This window comes from Canis lupus, chromosome 7 (genome assembly GCF_011100685.1).
Source record: "Canis lupus familiaris isolate Mischka breed German Shepherd chromosome 7, alternate assembly UU_Cfam_GSD_1.0, whole genome shotgun sequence".
NCBI lineage: Eukaryota > Metazoa > Chordata > Mammalia > Carnivora > Canidae > Canis > Canis lupus.
The window spans coordinates 76,661,700-76,682,352 of record NC_049228.1 but is presented as its reverse complement, the minus strand read 5'-3'; the positions used below and the strand labels follow the sequence as shown (position 1 = coordinate 76,682,352).

Sequence of the window (20,653 nt, the reverse complement as noted above, 5' to 3'; positions counted from 1 at the left end):
TGTGAAAGTGTGATGACATCTCGATGAAAAGCACTTGGCTGGTTGTAGGAAGCGTGAGCGGAACTCGCTGTTGCCCACTGCACGGCACAGTCATTTGAAAGAGCCGCTCGCGAACAAATTACGGTTCCTCAGCGATGGGTAGGTGGCCAAGAATTACAGCAAGGTGAAGGGAGTGAACTCATCACTTCAAGGCAAACAATCGATAGCACTTGTTGACAATGGTAAAATTTGAACTTTTGAGTGAAAATTAGAATATTAGAAAACTTGTATCTGCTGTTCAGAGCTTGAAAACTTCCCAGTGCTCAGGACCTTCCTGATGAGATCAGTGGTGGTAGGATATTAACAAAGGTGCTTTTTAAATATTGTGTAATGAAATGTGTCAATATTTGATACTTTATAAACTCATTGACACAAATCACCAACGCATGACACATCAGTAGATTTTAAGGTAACAGTGTGAAAAGTTCATTGATACAGTTTCAGATTCCATGTAGCAGCTAATCTTCAGATTACTACCCACTCTTGACTTTGGTATAGTATCAAACAAACAAAGAAAACAGCAACTGTCTACAATTACCTGGGTAGCCAATTGAAATGCTCTTCCCTTTTCCAACTACAAAACTTGGTGAAGCCAGATTTTCTTAATATATTTCAGCCAGAATAACATCCCACAACAGATTAAATGCTCAGCAGATATGAGAATCCAGCTGTTTTCTTTTAAGCCAGATATTTAAAAAATCGCAAAAGCATAAAATAATACCATTTTTTCACTGTTTTTTAAAATAGCTATTTGAATAAAATGATTTATGCTAACATGTTCAATTTTAAGAAAAAACTAATGAACTAATAAATATCTTTAAAGGCTTCAATTTTAATTTCTAGTATAGTAGATAATGATACACACAACTCCCATCATTAAAAACTCTTTAGGGGATCCCTGGGTGGCGCAGCGGTTTGGCGCCTGCCTTTGGCCCAGGGCGCGATCCTGGAGACCCGAATCGAATTCCACGTTGGGCTCCCGGTGCATGGAGCCTGCTTCTCCCTCTGCCTGTGTCTCTGCCTCTCTCTCTCTCTCTCTCTCTCTCTCTCTCTGTGTGTGTGTGTGACTATCATAAATAGATAAAAATTTAAAAAAAATAAATAAAAATAAAAACTCTTTAGGACTTTCAGTGATTTTTATGATCATAAGTGAGTCCTGATGCAAAAACTTGGAGAACCATGAGCACAGCAAGTACTTATTATTTGAGGGGGGGGGGGGGGGCGTCCAAACCACCTGGCCTTAAACTATTATAGTTTGAAGACATAGTCATGTAATTAGTTTGTGGTAGACGATATGTAAATCTTAAAATAATCTCAAGCTGCATTGCAAGTCAATTTTTCTTTAGTATGAAACTTCTATTTCTTGATAAATCCGTAAATATTTTCAGAATTCTGCAGAGGTCTCAAGGGTTTTGGGAGTATTAAATGAAGCAGCTTATTCTATTAGAACAAAATTGTTGAAAAAATATTATCCATTTTTGTAGTCACGTAGTTTATGACTGGTTATTTGCTGTCATGATTAAAAGTTAACATCAGAAGCTGGAAAACAGTTATAATAAATAGCGACATCCAGTTCAATTATTTGTCCCTTTATATTTTGCATGGCAACTTTAACATACTAGCATCTAGCTAGTTGAAGGAATGGGTATGTGTATAGTAAAACTTTATAGATATAGATAGATATATATATATATAAACATTGCAGTGCTTTCTGCTTACATATTAACATTGCTGTCCTGCATTGCTTTTTGCAGCTTTTATCCATGACCCAAGATGACTACAAACCATCTGATGTTAGTATATTCTTAGAATTATCATTTATGCTCGTGTAAGTGATGTAGAAGCAATATAAATGGAATTAGCTCCTTTGGGTATATTTTAATGATCCATAAAATTTTCCTAAGTTTTTGAATTTTTTTTTGTAGAAGTTATATCTGGTTTGTTGCTGTTGTAACACTGACTCATATAATATGAGCTCAACTATAGTCATACAGAATGTATTTAAACTTGTAAAAAGCCACATTGGAGGGTTTCTAAAAGCATTTTGCTCTGCAGATATATTAATTACATAATTTGGGAAGTCTTGCATGTTCATGGACACACACATGCACACACACACACAAGTATATTTATATCCTAAAGCCAGAGACAGGGGAAAACCCAAGAAATTGCACTTAGTGTTACAAAGTGCTTCAACACAGGAACTGCAAGCTGGCAGCATCAGCAAAGATGTCAAGGTGGGGTGCCTGCTAACCTGAGACTGCATTAGTCCCCTCTGAGTTCCGTGGGATGGTGGGCAGGGCAGGAGGGCTCTGGCTGGGGCTTAGGAAAGGTCTGAGGGTCCAGGGGCTGGAGGGATGGTTGGGAGGAGAAGCCACAAGACCAGAGGCTGGAGAGGTGCTCAGAGCAGATTAGGAAGCCCTGGCCAGCCTTTTCCAGGGTTCACACTTGGAACTGAGGACACTGTGCTTTGCATGGTGTGTAGCAGAAGTACAACCAGATCAGATTCGATTTTTCCCAGGACCATTCTGAAAAATAGATCTGAATAGAGGAGCATGCACGATTCATTTTGTTAAAGTGGAGAATTGATGAGACTGTTCAGCTCTGTTCTTCACTGTGGAGTTGTGCTCACATAGATGAGGGAAGGCGGCAGTACGCCCACCCTGGAGGCGGGAGCTGCTGTCGCAGGTGTGCCTTTGTCCTGCCCTCCCCTGGCAGGGCCTGCTGGTGACTGTGAACGGCAACCCAGTAGACTATCACACCATCCACCCCAGTCTGCCCGTGGAGAACGGCCCTGCCAAAGCCGACCTGTACTCCACCCCCCAGTACCGGTGGGAGCCCTCCGAAGACTCCTCAGGTAAGGACCAGCTCTGCGGAGTGCACGTTGCACCCCCGGTTTTATCTCGTCTCATACATACACTCAGCACCTCTCTGTGTCTTGTTTACTGTTTATTGTGTTGGTTCTGTTTTTTTCTAAGATGTGTTGTCTTCCGAGGTCAGTATAATTCAGCTCATTATCTTCAGTTCTGTATTTTGCCCCAGCACATTGCTATGTGTATTCTATCCTCACACACAAGATAAATGGAATAATTGGGGCAGACTTTGAAAAATAACAGGTAAAAAATTATTTTAAACATGCCAACTCAGTTTTCGTGTTAAACCTATGTGTGTCTGTGTGTTTCGTTTTTTTCTATAATTTGATATTGCAGTCACGGTCAATAGTTTTGCTGGTTCATGGATGAATGTTTTCAGAAAAAAGCTCTTTTTATCTATTTAAAAAAAAAAAAAGGAGGAGGAGGGTCCAAACTCGTACTAAGCCTTTATTCCCATTTGTCTCAGTTTATTATGTTGAGGGAAAACAGGCAGTTACTAGAGATGACAAATTGGTGACTGTGACTTGGGTTTTGTTTCTGTTGGCCTCTGCAGCATTTTCTAAAACGAAAAAAAGAAAGCAACCAACATTTTAAAAGTGCAGCTCTGACTATGATATGGAAGTTTCTGGAATCCCTTGAAGAATGTGAATATTCTGGCAACCCTGGCCCCTCATTTCTACAAGGCAGCGGTTGGCTTGACCACTGTTGTCACTGCCCTGACAGAGACCTCGCTGGTCACCAATTCATAGAGACAGAATTCACAAAGTTTACTCTTGGCAGGGAGGGAGGCAGAGCACATGCAGGTGGCAGCAAAGTGGCTATAAAACTCTACTGGACTTTTCTGTTTATATGGAATTAAACCTAGAGTTGTTGTACATGATCCCACCTTGAGCAAATGGCCAGCAACTGAGCAACTATCCAGCCTGTGTTATTGATGCATTAAGCTTAATGTGTTTTTTCTTAATTCTTTATCAAGCATATTCTACTGCAGTGTTCTGCATAGGTATCAGTATGGCCTGCAGTTGCTCCTGCCCTGGCACCTGCTGAGTAGCACAAAGGGTTATAACGTCACACTACGCAGCCTCAGTAAGGTCAGAATGAGATCAGTTCCCTAACCCAGCAGCTTTGCCCATCCCCCTAGCCCCAGGTGGCACCTACTATCTCCAAAGGAGCACTGGACTCCATGGGTTAATTATCCATTTCTGCTTCCTACATGCATGCGTTTCAGTTTGTAAGTTGGATTTAAACCAAGATCTTCATTTACTAAATGCCTCAAGGAAATACCATACTTTCTAAAGTGTGCTCTTCAGAATCATGAAGGGCAGGCCCAGGAACCAGCATTTGTGACTTTTTAAGGTTGAGACTCTCGGGTCACAGCCAGGTAATCTTTTCTTTACATGTGACTTAACATTAAAAAAAAAATGAACAGAATTTGGCTACTGACAGGGCAAACTCACACATATTCACATCATAACTTCAACTTTCCAAGGTAAAACAAAAACTGGAAAGTCATTTTTTAATTCTAATCTGTTTATGCAGACAGCATCACAACCACAGAAGTAACACTCCAGGAGCTGTAAAATCCATCAGATTCAGTTTTTTCCACATTGTCTCGGATCTGTGGACTTGCCCTCTCAAACCCCAGCCCTAACACTGAGGGGATGGAAGGTAGCAGGTGTCTGCACGAGGAGATACCACCAACCTCACTTAGAGGCTTGCTTCTGGAGCTTGTGCACAGCAGTATGATGGTCACTGGTTTTTCAGTGGTTTGTTTTCTTTTCATGGTGCAGAGCAACTCCCTGATGCAACCCACTTACATGCAGCCCATTTAATTCAAACAGGACAGAAAGGACATTTCACATAAGTGTGTCATTCATTACTTCATCTCATAAATCAATTAGTTTTCCTGACATGTGGGAGAGGATCTTGAGGAGGATCCTTCTTTCACCCCTATGCCAGGACTTTCCTATTGCTGGTCCTTCTCTCCTCAGCCCTCCACACTTTCTCTTGCTTTTAATGTGATAATTCTATCCTTAGTATAACTATTCTGCCTCTGAATGACCTAAAAGGAAACCATGGGCTACTGAGCTCACACCAGGAAAGTGGTTGGTTGGTTGGTTGGTTGGCTTCCTGTACCTTCACTATCCATATTCCAGATAGTGTTTGTATTAGTTATCTATTACTGAATAACAAATTACTCCCTAACTTAGTGACTTAAAACATTTAGTGTCACAGTTTCTGTGGGGGCAGGAATTGGGTGTGGCTAAGATGTGCTTCTCTGGCTCAAGGTCTCTCATTAGGTGGTAGATAAGCTGCTGGCTTGGGCTGTGGTATCATCTGATGGCTTACCTGAAGAGAATCTGCTTTCACGCCCACTCGTGTAGTTACTGCCTGGCCTCAAGCTCTTGTTGCCTGCTCACCAGAGACACCAGTTCCTTGCCACCTGGACCTCTTCTTAGGGCAGTTCACAACATGGTAGCTGGCTTCTCTCAGAATGAGCAAGAAATGAGAGAAAGGGCCCAAGGCTAGAGCCACAGTCTTTTTAAATATAACCTTGGAAGTCACATTCCATCCCTCCTATTTGTTAGCAGCTCATCAGAGGTCCCACTCACACTCAAGGGGAGAGGACTACACAAAGGCATGACCATCAGGAGGTAGGATTCATTGGGAACATCTTGGAGGCTACCTTCCATACCCTCTTAAATTGAAATTTTCTTTCTGGGATTTCTGAGCACAGGATTCCATTACTGACCACGCACCACTTCCTGAATCCGTTGGCATTCTAAGGGCTTTGTTAGTTGAAAATAATATCTGATGTCTTAAATAAGTCTCTTGTAAAAAAAAAAAAAAGTCTCTTGTAAAACGATATATGTGCTGCAGTGCTGGGGACATTTATCAAGAATTCACCTATTAGCATAAAGTTGTATAAATGATTTCTCCATCTAGAAAAGAAAGAGGAAGAAGAGGACGAGAAGGAAGAATTTGAGGAGGAAAGGAGCCATGAGGAGAAACGAAGTGTTAAAGTTCATGCCATGGTCTCCGTGTTCCAGTTTATTATGAAGCAAAGTTACATCTGTGCCCTTATTGCCATGATGGTATGTATGAGAGAGGACATCCAGCATGCCTGACAAATGCCCCACTAACCTCTCGTGGCTGGCACAAATATCTAATCTTCCTAGTGCCTTGGCACAGATTGGTTGGTTATGTTATTTTTCTTGGGATCTTTATATTACAGATTTCAAAATAATGTTCTGTTCTATTTAACCTCCTTGAAAATATTAATACATTTCTCTCAAATTAGCCTGTCTAATGAGACTGTTTCCTAATTTGCCAGTTTAAAAAGATCTATTGGAGGTGCTCCTGGGTAGCTATGTTGGTTAAGTATCCAACTCGTGATTTCAGCTCAGATCAAGTTCTCAGGACTGTGAGGTTGAGCCCTATGTCAGGCTCTGCACTGGGCATGGAGCTTGCATAAGATTTCCTCTCTCCCTCTGCCCTGCCTCCACTCTCTTTCCCTCTCTTAAAAAAAATAATAAATTTAAAAATAAGAGGATCTACTGTGTAGTGGCTCTGTGTGGTATGGTGGTGTCCAAGATTGACATAGACTGCTTTTATTTCCTTCAAACAGTGAGAGTTACATTCACATCTTATCTTTTTTTTTCTTTTTTTTCTTCTTTTTTTTTCACATCTTATCTTAATATGAGTGAGACTTTACCCCATCTTAGTTGCAATAAATTTTTACCAATTTGAACATCAAGCAACCAGAGTTCCCAAGAGCTTTTCCAATGGCAAGCACTCAGTTGACGTGTGTTTATACTCACTTTGAGGTACATCTTCCATCTCTGGCATCACAGCTTCAAAAAAATAGTCCTTTGGCCTAGAGATAGAAGATAAAAGACAGTCTAATTTGTAACCTTCCTAAAAACAAGCTTGTATGGGAAAACGGATTTATTTTTGAGAAACCTAACACTTATCTAACACAAAACTCTTCCGTATTTTGTGGTCAGTGGCAAGATCCCATGGACGACTTTGGTGATAAAAAATGAAAATATTTTCTACCTCTAGACAGAAGATGCCTAAACAAAGTTTCTCCAGACACTCTCTCAAGATGTCTTCCAATTGCACCTGCATGTTAAGTCAACTTCAGTTTCTATTGCACATCTGAGAGAGAGAGCTGGCAAAGAGAAAGTTCCTTGAAATTAAAGATGATTCATTTAGTGATTGCAGACTCTGTTCTTTAAATAATATTAATTCTGTGTTCTTTGGACACTTTTTGACATGTTTGATATATCAACTTCTAATTTAAACTACAACAAAATTCTAATTTTAAAATATCAAATATAAACACAATTTACAATTCTGACTATGAACCCAAAAGAGTATATATACACCTTTCTTCTCTTTTTTCTAAAAATAAGCCTGTTTAGCTTGGTCCTTCTTTAAAAAAAAAAAAGATTTTATTTATTCATTTGAGAGAGAGAAAGAGTACAAGCAGAAGGAGAGAAAGAGGGAGAAGCAGGCTCCTCACTAAGCAGCGACCCTGAGACCATGACTCAAGTTGAAGGCAGTTGCTTAGTTGTCTGAACCACCTGCCACCCCTAGTTTGGTCTCTCTCTCTCTTTTTTTTTTTTTTTTTTTGTAAAGAAATAGAGCTAAAAAAAAAAAAAAGACTTGGTATACACATTTTGTTACTTAGTAGAAAAACTCTATTGTAAAAACTGCATAACAGAGGAGATCCTTCATTAAAGATATGTCCTTGTCTGGTGCCATTTTCATTGTTTTAGTGGAGCCATAATACTAATATTTTAAAAGTGCCTGCCTTCCAAGGAAGCACTCCACTACAGCAGAGTTTTCATCACAGACAGAAAGGGCAGTCCTGAGGAGCCAAATGTGTTAGAATGATACATGCATTTATTCAAAAATACAAAGTATGAATTTACTAAATTGTTTACTATCAAACAATCTGGAAACTGAACATAATGCAGAAGTATCCCAACTACCGTAACTGAAAGGCATATATGTGACTTAGGCACTATAAATAAAATAGGCTTAAAAAAATCCTCATAACTTGTTTTTCTTCCTCTTCCACCCTCACCTTCCTAAGAATAGTGGTGGGGGGGTGTGAATCTGCTGGAATTATAATACCTGTGATTTTTTTCCTGGATCACACACAAAAAATGGCAGTTACATCTGCGTTTCATACTGAGATAAATGCATTTAATAGTGAATTTAATGCAAATACAAAAGCATTCAGTGTTACCTAATTTGATAAACAGTATTTCCAAGAAATCATATTTACATGAAAATAATTCAGACTTGATAATAGTTATGTCACTAATCTAATTTTAATAAAAGCAATTTTAATTTCCAGTTTATGTTTTTCATATGTTTCAACCAAAAATTTTAAATAATTCACCATTTACAAAGCTAGGTGTCCTCTAGAACAAATTTACAAATTTCTGAGAGGAAATATTTCTCTGTTCCACTCTGCTTGTCAAACATTTTGGACTTTCCATCTAACTCTTGGTAATTTGTGATATTCAGGAATACAATTGATTTTAATAGCCTCAAACATATCTAGAAAACATTTTTAAAGGTCTTTTCACAAAAATTAGGTATGAGATATCGGTAGGAAAGGCTAGATCTCTGGAAGTTAATAATACCGTTGAGCCTGATTTATGTATTGTTCTGGTAGCTGCCCTCTGAGATTCATTTCTGGTTCTTTGAAAGTTTAGTGTGAATGGAAGAAGATAAATCATTTGTCCAATGAGTCTGATGGCTTTTTAGTCCTACCCTTTACAGGCCAGAAGCTGAGTCTGGCCTTTAAATGAATTTGATGTTATTGTTTGGAATGTGCAGAAGCTGAAGACACACCTTCTTCTTAGCAAGATCAAGTTTTCTCTTCAGGTCATCCCTATGCCTCAGGTTGGGATGTCTCCCCATGGTTTCACCACTCTCTCTTCTCCCTGATTTGAATGTTATTGACATTTTCCTCTTAGATAATTTGTAACCTAACAGAGCGGGGACTGTACATTGTACTGATCATCATTATATTGTCCCTTCCCTTTTCCCTTGAGGCTTGGAGCATCACCTATCACAGCTGGTTGACTTTCGTGTTGTTGATTTGGTCATGCACCCTTTGGATGATTCGCAACAGAAGAAAATATGCCATGATAAGCTCTCCTTTCATGGTTGTCTATGGAAATCTGTTGCTGATACTACAGTATATATGGAGTTTTGAACTCCCCGAAATTAAAAAGGTCCCAGGATTTTTAGAGAAGAAAGAGCCAGGAGAACTTGCCTCGAAGGTAAGTGAATAGGAAAACAAGAAAACAAAACATTGAGACGAATCCAAAATAACCATAATAAGCATATCCAATCACAAACTTGCTAACATAGGTTCCAAATATTCTGTGCTTTACAAAAAGGACTAGACTAAGAACTCTGAGAAATAATTTATATTGCTTAGAGGTCTTTATGATCTAAACGTGAATAAATATTATGCCATGATTTTATATTTTATTTAAAATAACGCTTTCCACTGAAAGGAAAAATATAGTCTGTTATATTTTAATGTCAATTACAGTGTAGTAGAAATTAGATGGGGAAATAGGAAAATACATGTAAAATGTATCCAAGGGTTGGAGAATTTTCTTTGATCTCAGTTTTCAAAACAGGCTGAACACATTGCTGTGTTCACTGATTATTAGTAAAAAAAACATTTTTTTCTTCAATCATGTCTTAAAAAAAACACGGTTGGCAGCAAAAATTAAGTGTGACACTTACCTTTTTTCTTTCTGAGATTATATGATATGCCTTCATGCCTAGGAACAAGGTTCATGATCTTTCAGTGCTCATTATTTTCATGGTCCATTTTAATAGTTTTTACTTCAGACCCAACCTTTCTGTTTTGTGGACAAAGTGGCAGACTCTAAAAACACATTCCCTTTGTGCTGATGACTTTGTGTTAAGACTGTGAAAGCGGTCTCGTGTCATTACTCAGTGAGCCTTGAACACCTTTTTCTTCTAGGCAGAGAATCACTCTCTGAAAGGGGCATTAATTTACATCACACAAAACCCACCTTCCCTGAGAGCAAGCACGTTTTTTACAGGTTACCAGATACCCCATATTCAAGGCAACCAGGCATAAATGGGGTGCTAGTAGATACCAAGGATTGGTTCTCTTAACAGACTTGGTGAAGGCTATTGGGGTAAAAGAGAAACTCCTAACAGGTAAATAGTAATGACAGAAATTAGATCATAATCCCCTGTGTTCACAGACCATAGCAACTTCACTCATTCATTTATTCATTTATTCATACAAAACTCTCATGCCTATATACTCCCACTTTCTCTCTCAAACCCCACTCCATGCTGACAGTCGCACAGAATATTTTCACTGACAAGTCACCTTTGTCTCACACTCTTCCCTCTCCTTCTTTCCCTCCCTGAACTTCCACTCAAACACACACCCAAAACTGGTAAGTTAGCCTTTTCTTTATAAAAGAAATTCAAAACCTCATCTTTTGACTATGCAAATCCATTTCAGCCTCTTCAGGATATGGAAGAGATATCTGAAAATGGATGCCAGCTAACTGGTTGAACTACTTCCTGTCTAATCTAAAATGAATAGCTCTTGGGGTGGGGGACATTTTTGAAGAAATAAATGTATTACTTGTAAAAAAAAAAAAAAACAGTGTCATTCTGGGGAAAGTAGGGTCTGCACTTATATTTTAATGTACCCAGAAGCTAAAACAAAACAAAACAAGAATTTATCATAGATAACAACACAACCCAAGACCATAAAGTCTCTATCACAGTGATATTCATCGAAGTACACATCTTTGTACATTCTCAAAGTACATTGTCAAAGTACAATGTCAAAGTACTTGTACAAAGTACAAAGTATTGTTTGCAGAGTATGAAAGGGTCACTGTGATGGAAAATAAGAGAAGGAAAGAATATGCTCCGGGTCCTCAGAGGTCTGACCACTCTGGGGGAGCCAGACTCAGATCCTTGGTAGCACCCATCAGCTGCTAGAGTGTCTTTCCCATTCCATCAAACTACATCAACCATGCCTTCCAAACCTGGCTTGTAAATCACCTTTTCCAGGACAGGTGTCTCATCTGCCCCCACGTATTCCTAGGCTCTATAAGACATGCATTAGAGAAACAGATTTCTTTCCCACCTTGCAGCTATAGTTCAATTTGTTGTGACTTCCATAAGTTTAGTGCCAGGTTTTCAGAAATGTAGGCACTCTGGTTCTCTACTTCTTTAGGCCCTAAACCTGTTGTCCAAGACTTACTAGGTCTGATTTATGCTGTAGGCAAAGGAGAAGTGGCTATTTATGGATTGTTAAGTGGGCAGTTATTCTAAGTGAAATTGACCCATTTGCCTATTTTTCATTTCTTTGGCAAATATTTATTAAAATCCTCCTATGAACCACAATGAGATGCCACTTCACACTCACCAGGATAGCTAGAATCAAAAAGCCAAATCATAGTAAGTATTAATGAGGAGGTGGAGAAACTGGAACCCCTACACTGCTTGGGAGGCATGAAAAATGCTGTAGCCACTTTGGAAAATGCCCTGTCAGTGCCTCAAAAGGTTAAAAATAGAATTGCCGTAAGATCCAGCAATTCTACTCCTAGGTATTAAACCCAAGAGAACTGAAAACCTATTTCCACACAAAAACCTGTACATGAATACTCATAGCAGTTTTTCAGAGTGGTCTCAAAAAATGTAACAACCTAAATGCCCATCAACTGAGAAATGAAATGTTTTCTGTCCATACAATGGAATATTATCAAGGAACAAAGAGAAGTGATGTGTCAGTACAGGTTACAATATGAATAACCCTTGAAAACATTATGCCAAATAAAAGAAGCCACTGACAAAAGAATGTTTCTTAAGCAATTCCACTATGTAAAATGCCCAGATTAGGCAGTCTCCAGAGATAGAAAGTAAATTGGTGGTTGGCCAGGACTGAGGTGGGCAGGAATGGGGTGACTGCTCTGGGGCTTCTTTGGGGATGATGAAAATATTCGGCAATTGATTGCAGTGTTGGTTTCACAACTCTATGAATTTACCGAAAAGCACTGAGTTGCCCATTCTAAATAGGCAAATTGTAGGGCATGTAAATTGTATTTTAATAAAGCTAGTAGAAAACAACTACTATGTGCCAGGTCCTATATTCCCTGAAGGAGCAGCTCCCCAAAGACATCAGCTTTTTTTTTTTCCTAGCTTTCAACAAAATCTTAATATACTAGTATGGACGCCTAGAACAATTCTTCTTTCAGCTTTGGGAGATGAATGGGATATTAACAGGTTCTGTTTTCCGGGATGAAATGTTCTTTTTCCCATCTGTGGAATTCTTCATAAGAAGGAACATTGCAGAGTCAGCAAGCATTATGGAAGAAATATGTCTTCCTGTTACAATTGTGCTTATGTCACAGTCAGGACAGGAAATCAAGGACTAGCACCTCCAGGGAGATCAATTGCCAAAGCTGATTTCCGGCCCAGATGGAAGTAGTTTGGACTGTCAGGACACCTTCCCTGGGCCCTCAACACGCCTGCTTGTGTCTTTAGCAAATGAGATTTAAAAGCCAGTGACCTTCAGGTGAAATCTAGTGGGCTCCCGACTCTGTCTCAAATAGAAAGACTTATTTACTGTGTTTCCATTGAAATGTGGAGAAAACATTGTATATGTTGAATTTTATTTACACTTCAAATGGGTGGCTTAATTCTTGTTTTTGCTAATTCTCTACTTTCAGATACTTTTCACCATTACTTTTTGGCTATTGCTGAGGCAGCACCTCACAGAGCAAAAAGCTCTTCAAGAAAAGGAAGCTCTTTTATCTGAGGTCAAAATTGGAAGTCAGGAAAATGAAGAAAAAGGTAAATTAGTATGACCGGAGATTTTTATACTCAGCAAAAGTACAGAGAGGGAGCATCCCCAATACATCAGAAAACTTCTATGCTTCAGATCAGATAAAGCTGAACATTAACATGGAGCAATTAAAAAATAATAATAATAAAAAAACAGGGCTCCCATCCGAACAATTTAGTGTGCATGTGGGAGCTTATAAGAAGCTTTTGAAAATGTGCTGTCATTCAGTCCTCACAAAACTGATTCCCACTTAAGGGAAGAAGAAACAGGCTCAGAGAAGTTAAATGATTTATTCAAGATCACACTTTCAGAGCCATGAAACAATCAGAATTTGAAACTGATAGATCCATTTTCATTTGTGTGATTGTATGTATGGGGGATTCCTTATTCATAAGGGGTGTGTTACACGACCCCAGTGGATGTCTGACACTGCAGATAGTATTGGACCCTAAAGATACTATGTTGTTTCCTATACATGTCTATGATAAAGTTTAATTTATAAACTCAATACAGTATGATGCAAACAACTAATAATAAGATAGAACAATTATAATACATGGTAATAAAAATTATGTGAATGTCATCTCGCTCTCTCTCAAAATATCTTCTCATGCTATACTCAGCCTTCTAGGGATGCTATGAGATGAGAAAATGTCCACGTGATGAGAGGAAGTGAATAACATAGGCAGGTGACATGGTGTTAGGCTATTATTCACCTGACGATATGTCAGGAGGAGAATCATCTGCTTCTAGACGATGGTTGACCTCAGGTAGCTAAAACTGTGGAAAACAAAACCAGTGAACTTAATTTTTCTAGATCCTGCAGTACTTAAAAGTGTCATTGGATACTAAAAATGAAATTAGGTATTATAAAAAGGTTAGCATAATATATTACCAGGTTTATTTCTTTTAAATATATTTCATGAAGGTTATATACATTGATTATGATTAGCTCTACATGCTGCCTTGTTTACTGGAACAGCCCAAAATCATTCAAATCACATAGTAACACTTTTATGTTGTGCTTCCATGTCCGACATACAACACCCAGTAGGAGTGTGGCTCTGGGCAGGGAACCAGCTAAGTCTAACAGCACAGTCTTCTATTTTGAAGATGATGAGCAAGATATACAAATGGAAGGAGATGCCGGAGAGAAGGAGGAAGACGAACCCAAAGAAGAGAAGCAAGAGAGAAGGAAGGAAGAGGAAATGGAAGAAGATGATGACCAGGACATCATGAAAGTGCTGGGCAATTTGGTGGTGGCCATGTTCATCAAGTACTGGATCTACGTCTGTGGAGGAATGTTCTTCTTCGTCAGCTTCGAGGGTAAAATTGTGATGTACAAAATCATCTACATGGTGCTGTTTCTGTTCTGTGTGGCCTTGTATCAGGTGGGTAAATGATTGTCCTCTGTTTATTTTATTCTTGTAGACATCCCGGGAGCATGTGCAATCTTCCTTTGACAAGATTCTAAATTACTATAATCCCATGAACATATTACATAAAGTGATCAATGCAGTTAAAACATTACAAACTTAGAAGGCCTAAAATGCGAAATGACTTCAGCTTATCCATTATTTTAAAATTTAGGGGTCATAAAAAGTAAAACAAAAAACAAACAAGTTAATGAGTTTTTCACAAACTTTTGATAAAGAAAAACATCTGTATAATTTTTAAATTTTGAATAGTAATTTAAGAACAGTGGCTGGATAATCTAAAATATGGGTTGATACCCAGTTACTTGTACTTCAGACTTTAGAATCAGAAAACCTTGTGTGTGTGTGTGTGTGTGTGCATAATGCATCAACTGTTTTAGTATTTTATTAATTAGAATTTATAAAAGATTCTACTGAGATGAATTGGCCTCTCTACAAATTCAGTCTTAAGTCACAGAAAAATTGTAGCTTGGTGATAGAAACAAGTGCCGCAGTACACTATTCTTGCAGGCAACCAACAGAACAAGTCAAGCAACTACAATAATTCACCCATAGAAATAAAAGTATCTCAATACTTTTAAATACTGGAATTTCAAAACGGAGACATTTTTTCTCCCAACAGTAACTACCATGATGACAACATCTACCATATCATTGCTTGAATGCCTCCTATAGACTAGGTCGTGTGCCGAGAGCCTTATAAATATTATGATTTCATCCTTATACCAGGTCTCAAAGTAGGTACTTACAGAAGAAGAAACAGAAGCTCAGAATGGTCCAGCGAATTACCCAAAGGTGTAGTTAGCAACTCTGGTTATACTGAGAGATTCTGATCCAGATCCAACTGACTCTACGAGGAATAGATCCTCAAACACAAAACATGAAATAGATTTGATTTTCAAGTATTTGTAAATATCACTTGTCATACTTGAATAAATGACAAGTGATGATTTTTGTAAGGTTATATTTTTTAATCAATTCTTTTTTCTTGTTTGTTTTTCAACATCTGATTCACAGGTGCACTATGAATGGTGGAGGCGAATCCTAAAATATTTTTGGATGTCTGTAGTTATCTACACTATGCTGGTGCTTATCTTTATATACACATATCAGTTCGAGAATTTCCCAGGCCTGTGGCAAAATATGACGGGATTGAAAAAAGAAAAGTAAGCAGTTTGGTGTAAAAATGGGCTGTAAAAGTAACAGAGTGAAGACTTGCATGCATATTGTTCAGACATCTTTAGAAGGTTTTGGTATAACATGATGTCATCGGTGTCTATCAGTTCCTTGAGAACAGATCATTTCATGGTCTTCCTGCTGAGCCGTGGGCTTGACACATACAGTACGTACCTAATGAATACTGATTTAAAAGTGCATTTTCTGCCCCATTTTGATGAAATAACTTTTTAAAATGTCTGTTTCATGTGAAATACCTGCTTACTGCTCAGCCAATCATGCCTTCTACTTTCCAAATTGAAGCTCTGTTCAACAGTTCAGTCGATTCATAGGCTCATAATATAAAGCAGCGGTCTCTCCTCATGTATGTGGCTGGTACTAAGATTCTAAGGAGCACTTGATGCCATAGAAAAAGTGCTAATAGACTAATGCAGATGAAATAATTGTTTCTGTGTGTGTAATAGATCTGCGCATGTACTATATCCTTTTCTGATTTGCTGCCACCAACTTCTTAAACTAGTAACTAGAACTGGACATAGAACTAAATGAAGCCTGCTGAGGTGGCTAAGAGAAAAGCTTAAAAGGAAAGGCTCACCATGTAGCTAGGCTAACATGACTATAACATTCATTCAACAAATATTTACCAAATGCCTCCTCTCACATGCCAGACACTGACTCTGCCTGGGTACACAACAGGAAGCAAGAGAGAGTCTAAGTACTGCCAGAGTTTATATTCCAGTGGAGGAGACAAAAAACCAAAAAACTCTACTTACTGTGCAAATAAATTAATTACAAATTGTGGCAAGACTATAAAGGAAACAGACAGAGGTAGTGAATAGTGCAGAATACAAACTATAAACGGAGTGGTCAGGGCAAGCTTCCCTGAGGAGGTGACATTTAAACTCCACCTGAAGGGCTGGCCTTAAGAGAAGTGTGTGAGTTGGGAGTTGAGGTGAGGAAAAGCATCCCAGGCAAAGACAGCAGCAACTGTGAAGATCCTCAGACAAGACTGAGTTTGGTGCCAACGAGGAAGCAGATGAAGGTTCACCTGCTAGGAGCAAGGGGGACAGTGGATGGAGCAGAGGTGGAGAATGGAGCCAGGCACCCAGGATATGCATGGCTTGTAGGTAGTGATGTTGGCATCTTATTCTTAGTGAAAATTTTTAGTCTTTAAAGAACCCTTGACTGGCTGAAAAAAAAAAAAAAGTGCTGTCAGAAAGCAAGAGTAGAAACCATGAGGCGGGGTCACCAGCAACATGTCCTATGAGAATTTATGGTGGTTTCATCCAGAGCAAGTGTTACAGAGATGGGTAACAGAAGTAGGCAGTTTTAAGGGATGTTTAGGAGACTGAAGAAAGAGTGGAGGAATGCAATGCCAAGGCAAAGAAAGAAAGACTTCCTTATTTCAGAATTTGGCACAGTGTAGACGATTGTATCAGAGACAACTCAAGTGGGGTCCGGGGTGGACAACAGTGTGGCTGAGCAAAACTGGAAATCAAGAGTACTGTTTGGAAGACCCTAAATATACAATAATTGTGAGAGAGAAAAAAACAACAACAACCCCTGGTAGACATTTGGGCACGAGAGTCCACAGGAGAAGCCTGAGCTGTAAATGCACACGTGAGTCCTTGGCATTAAGACAGTGTATAAATCCCCGCGGACTTGTGAGATAACCTGGATAAAAGACTCAACACTGAATGAATCTGAGGCTGTTTCACATCTGGAGGTCCAATTAAAAAAGGAGGAGACAGCAACAGAAGAGAAAAGCCAGGACAGTGTGGCAACACCAGGACCAGGATTGTTTCAAGAAGGACTAGAGGCAGAAGTAAAGACAGAGAAGCAGCCATTGAGTTTGGCAATATTGAAGTTGTTACTGACCACTGTAAGAGCAGGTCAGTCGGACTGATGGAGACAAAACCGAAGCGAATGCATGAGAGAGAGGAAAGAAATGGGAGAATGCAAGAAATGGTATAACTGAGGCCAGTGAAGGACTGTGATGGAATTTAGAGTGAAAAGAATGTGCCCTCATTGCCTAAGAAAGGCGCTTGATTTTTGTTTTGTTTTGTTCTATTTTACAGGCTTGAGGATCTTGGCTTAAAACAGTTTACCGTGGCAGAGCTATTCACTCGCATATTCATCCCAACCTCCTTTCTGCTGGTGTGCATTTTACACCTTCACTACTTCCACGATAGGTTCCTGGAACTCACAGACCTGAAATCCATTCCCAGCAAGGAAGACAGCGCCATCTACAGGTGAGTGCTCGCAAGAAGCACAAGCCTCTTGATCTGGGGGGACAGCTTTGATTCCTCACCTCAGCTGGGTCCCCTGTAGGAAGCCAATAACTAAGGTAGAGCCAATAACTCAAGGTAGGAAACCTTGAGCTTTCCCTGAGCACCAAGCTGTGAATGCAGAAAAAGAAATGAGAAAAAAATATGGAGTGTTTTATGAGCTTCTGAAACAATACGTAGTGACTCATGACTGGTTAATGCAAAGTGATCTTGATCGCGTGAGTAGATTTAGAAGAGCTGCTCAGATGCAAATTCTTTAGAGTTGGTGATGGAGATTTTGTATCTGGGCCCGTAATGTGTTTTTAAAACATTTACAAAATCTGGCTGATTCAGAGGATGAGTTCTCTATGGTGCTAACAGCCAGTTAAGAAGTGAGAGCAAAGCAAAATGTGATGTGAAGAGCTTTCCCTTCCACTCTGGAAATGAAGAACTACAGCAAAAATGCTAGAATCTGCAATCTAATAGTAGTAAGAATAACGTGTAAGGAAATAAAATGAAGACAGTGTTTGCCTTTATCAGCTCTCTGTTGTCTTCTTATCAATAAATATAAATTGTTTATAAGCAACAGATGAGATAGCTCTCTCCCAGCTCATGTGTGTTGAAACCACCACTGGATTTATCACAAATCTCACAGTCTGGTCCCTCACAGGGAAATTTCAAGCATTCTTCTAATGAATGTTCATACTGATCTGATTTTCCTCTTTGCTTCAGATTTAGTCCATAGTTCAGTTCCTGGAAAAATCCTTGTTAAGGAACCAGGAGAGCAAAGGGCTATATGGAAGGACTGCAGATGATAGCCACCAATCCCCTCTCGTCCTTTAGAATTCCTTCTGAACTCTTTTTGAAGGGAAACAATGAGTAGTACAGCAAAGGAAGAGAAGTTGTATTTCAGCTCAGACAGTCTATGAACTACCAAGCATTCGATTTTCTGCTATAGTGGAACTGGAGTCGCAGATAACTCCAAAACTCTTATTTGATGATGAAAACCATTTTCTAATCTCTATTTATTTACATCCAGCGGATTCATTTTCCATATTGTGTTTTGTTGAACCCGGTTTACCTTTCCTTTTCATTCTGAGTATGCTCCAGATGACCTTCAGGCTGTGAATGGCTCCCAACCAGTAGAATCCCAAAGTATCAAGCAATCATGATTTCTTATCCTGTCTCGCCACCATCAGTAAGCAAGCTCAGTGAAAACTTGTCTCTTCCTAACGCCCTGGCAGGGAGAGGGCACAGATGGCATCAGTAGCTGTCCTCAGTGATAATCAAACATTAGGAAAAATAAGGTAGTTATTAGAAGACAGGAGCCCCCTGGGAGAGATTACTTTGAGGCAAACTTGTTAGCAGCAGAAGTCACCCTAAGGTTAAAAGCTTCCAAACACAGTGCGGGCACAGGAAAGTGAGATTTATCAATAATTAGTAAAAGTATTTTTTTAAAGATTTTATTTATTTATTCATGAGAGACACACAGAGGGGGGGTCGGTGGGCAGAGACACAGGCAGAGGAAGAGAAGCAGGCTCTATGCAGGGAGCCTGAGGGACTGTGGGACTCGATCCCAGGACTCCAGGACCAGGCCCTGAGCTGAAGGCAGAGCTACACCGCTGAGTCACCCGGGCTGCCCAGTAAAAGTATTTTTGATGACTTTCTTGACATTGCTTGCAAAAGCTGGGGATAAAATTAGTATTTGATATTCAACTCTGACAAGAAGACATACTTTGTATCATTATAAATTCATTATGTTCAAAAAGTCATATTCAATAATCAAGAAAAACCTGTTGGCCCGCAAACTATATCTGCATGCTTATAAAAGAAATGTAATGATTGGTGGTTGTTAATGATACTTTTAATTTTTTTCTTCCAAATGCCTTTCTTCCCTTGAATCTCTATTTTCTCCTCATGCAAAGCTCTCCCAGAATGTAGGAGCTTTCTCCTGCCCTTGTTCTTCCTATCGTACCTTTGAATCCAATACCACACAACCAAATAGAAATATTTGGAAAATATTTGGAAAATAGAGATTTTCAGGACCAGTTTTGCAGAAGACCATGCAGCTCAACAAAGATGGCACCAGCCCAAAAGAGTCACAATTTTTGAGACCTAGGGTACATGAAAACTGAATTTGTTCCTCAGAGTTCCTTGGAAGCATTTAGAACATTATTTAATTATGTAGGTTCTGGGGAAGGACTGCAGTGTCATGTGGAGATGTTTTCTCCCTGTTTCCATGGCTGCTCCACTTACAGCCCTCATCCTCCATGCCCTGGCAAGAGAAGAAAGAAGATCTAAATGATCTGTAGCCATTTGAGGTCATTGCTTGCCTTCCTCATGGCCATGGCTTAGCCCTGAGCATGACCTGAAGCAGTTAATTTTCCAAGACAACGTAGAATGACGAGAGATTACATAAGGCCAGCTTTCTAAAGAAGTTAGGAATATGGGATTTCATTTTCAGTTCTTTGAGATACAGTTTTCTAGGATCTGAAAGTTCAGTTCAAACTCAAGTTTGGTGTTTTGGGATTTCCTGCAACAGTTTCATATAGTCCCCAAATTTTAACTTTGAAGGTACGATACATATCCCATCTTTTTTAAGCAACTTGTTCCCATGCTGGACTTTTCCTTACTAATAGTTTTCACCTCGCAGTATTTTTTGTCCTTGGAGCCCTAATAAGTGACCACATTATGATAAAAATTATGAAGAAAAAGAAATATTCACAGAGTTGGGTTAGACTGTCATGCTTTGCCTTCTCTGCTCCCACCTCCTTAGGAGGTGCTTTACAAAACATGGCCCACAAATAGGGAATAATTGATTCATTGTATTCCTTACGTTGATTCCATTACTGCTGTTTCTGTAAATATCCACCTGTTCTTTTCCAGTTTTGTCCACTGTTTGTGTGTGCCATGTTTTTATGCACACATAAAAGATCGTGTGGGCAAATGTCACTTGTGTTTGAAGAAGAATTC

The 20,653-nt window shown here is 39.2% G+C and overlaps 1 protein-coding gene across 5 annotated transcripts in view; it reads left to right on the top strand.

Moving 5' to 3' along the window:
* The window catches only part of PIEZO2 (piezo type mechanosensitive ion channel component 2), a 440,872-nt gene that overhangs the window by 322,617 nt on the left and 97,602 nt on the right, over positions 1-20,653 (top strand). For 4 of the 5 annotated variants that reach the window (XR_005362693.1, XM_038543880.1, XM_038543879.1 and 1 more), the window contains exons 10-17: positions 1,794-1,832; positions 2,758-2,896; positions 5,859-6,007; positions 8,990-9,220; positions 12,686-12,809; positions 13,915-14,192; positions 15,255-15,403; positions 17,492-17,665. Coding sequence is in view for 4 of the 5 variants with exons in the window: in XM_038543880.1 (XP_038399808.1) it covers positions 1,794-1,832; positions 2,758-2,896; positions 5,859-6,007; positions 8,990-9,220; positions 12,686-12,809; positions 13,915-14,192; positions 15,255-15,403; positions 17,492-17,665 (1,283 nt within the window). In the remaining variant the exon portion in view is untranslated. The remainder of the gene's footprint in view (positions 1-1,793; positions 1,833-2,757; positions 2,897-5,858; positions 6,008-8,989; positions 9,221-12,685; positions 12,810-13,914; positions 14,193-15,254; positions 15,404-17,491; positions 17,666-20,653) is intronic. The other variant, XM_038543881.1, reaches the window with a different exon arrangement.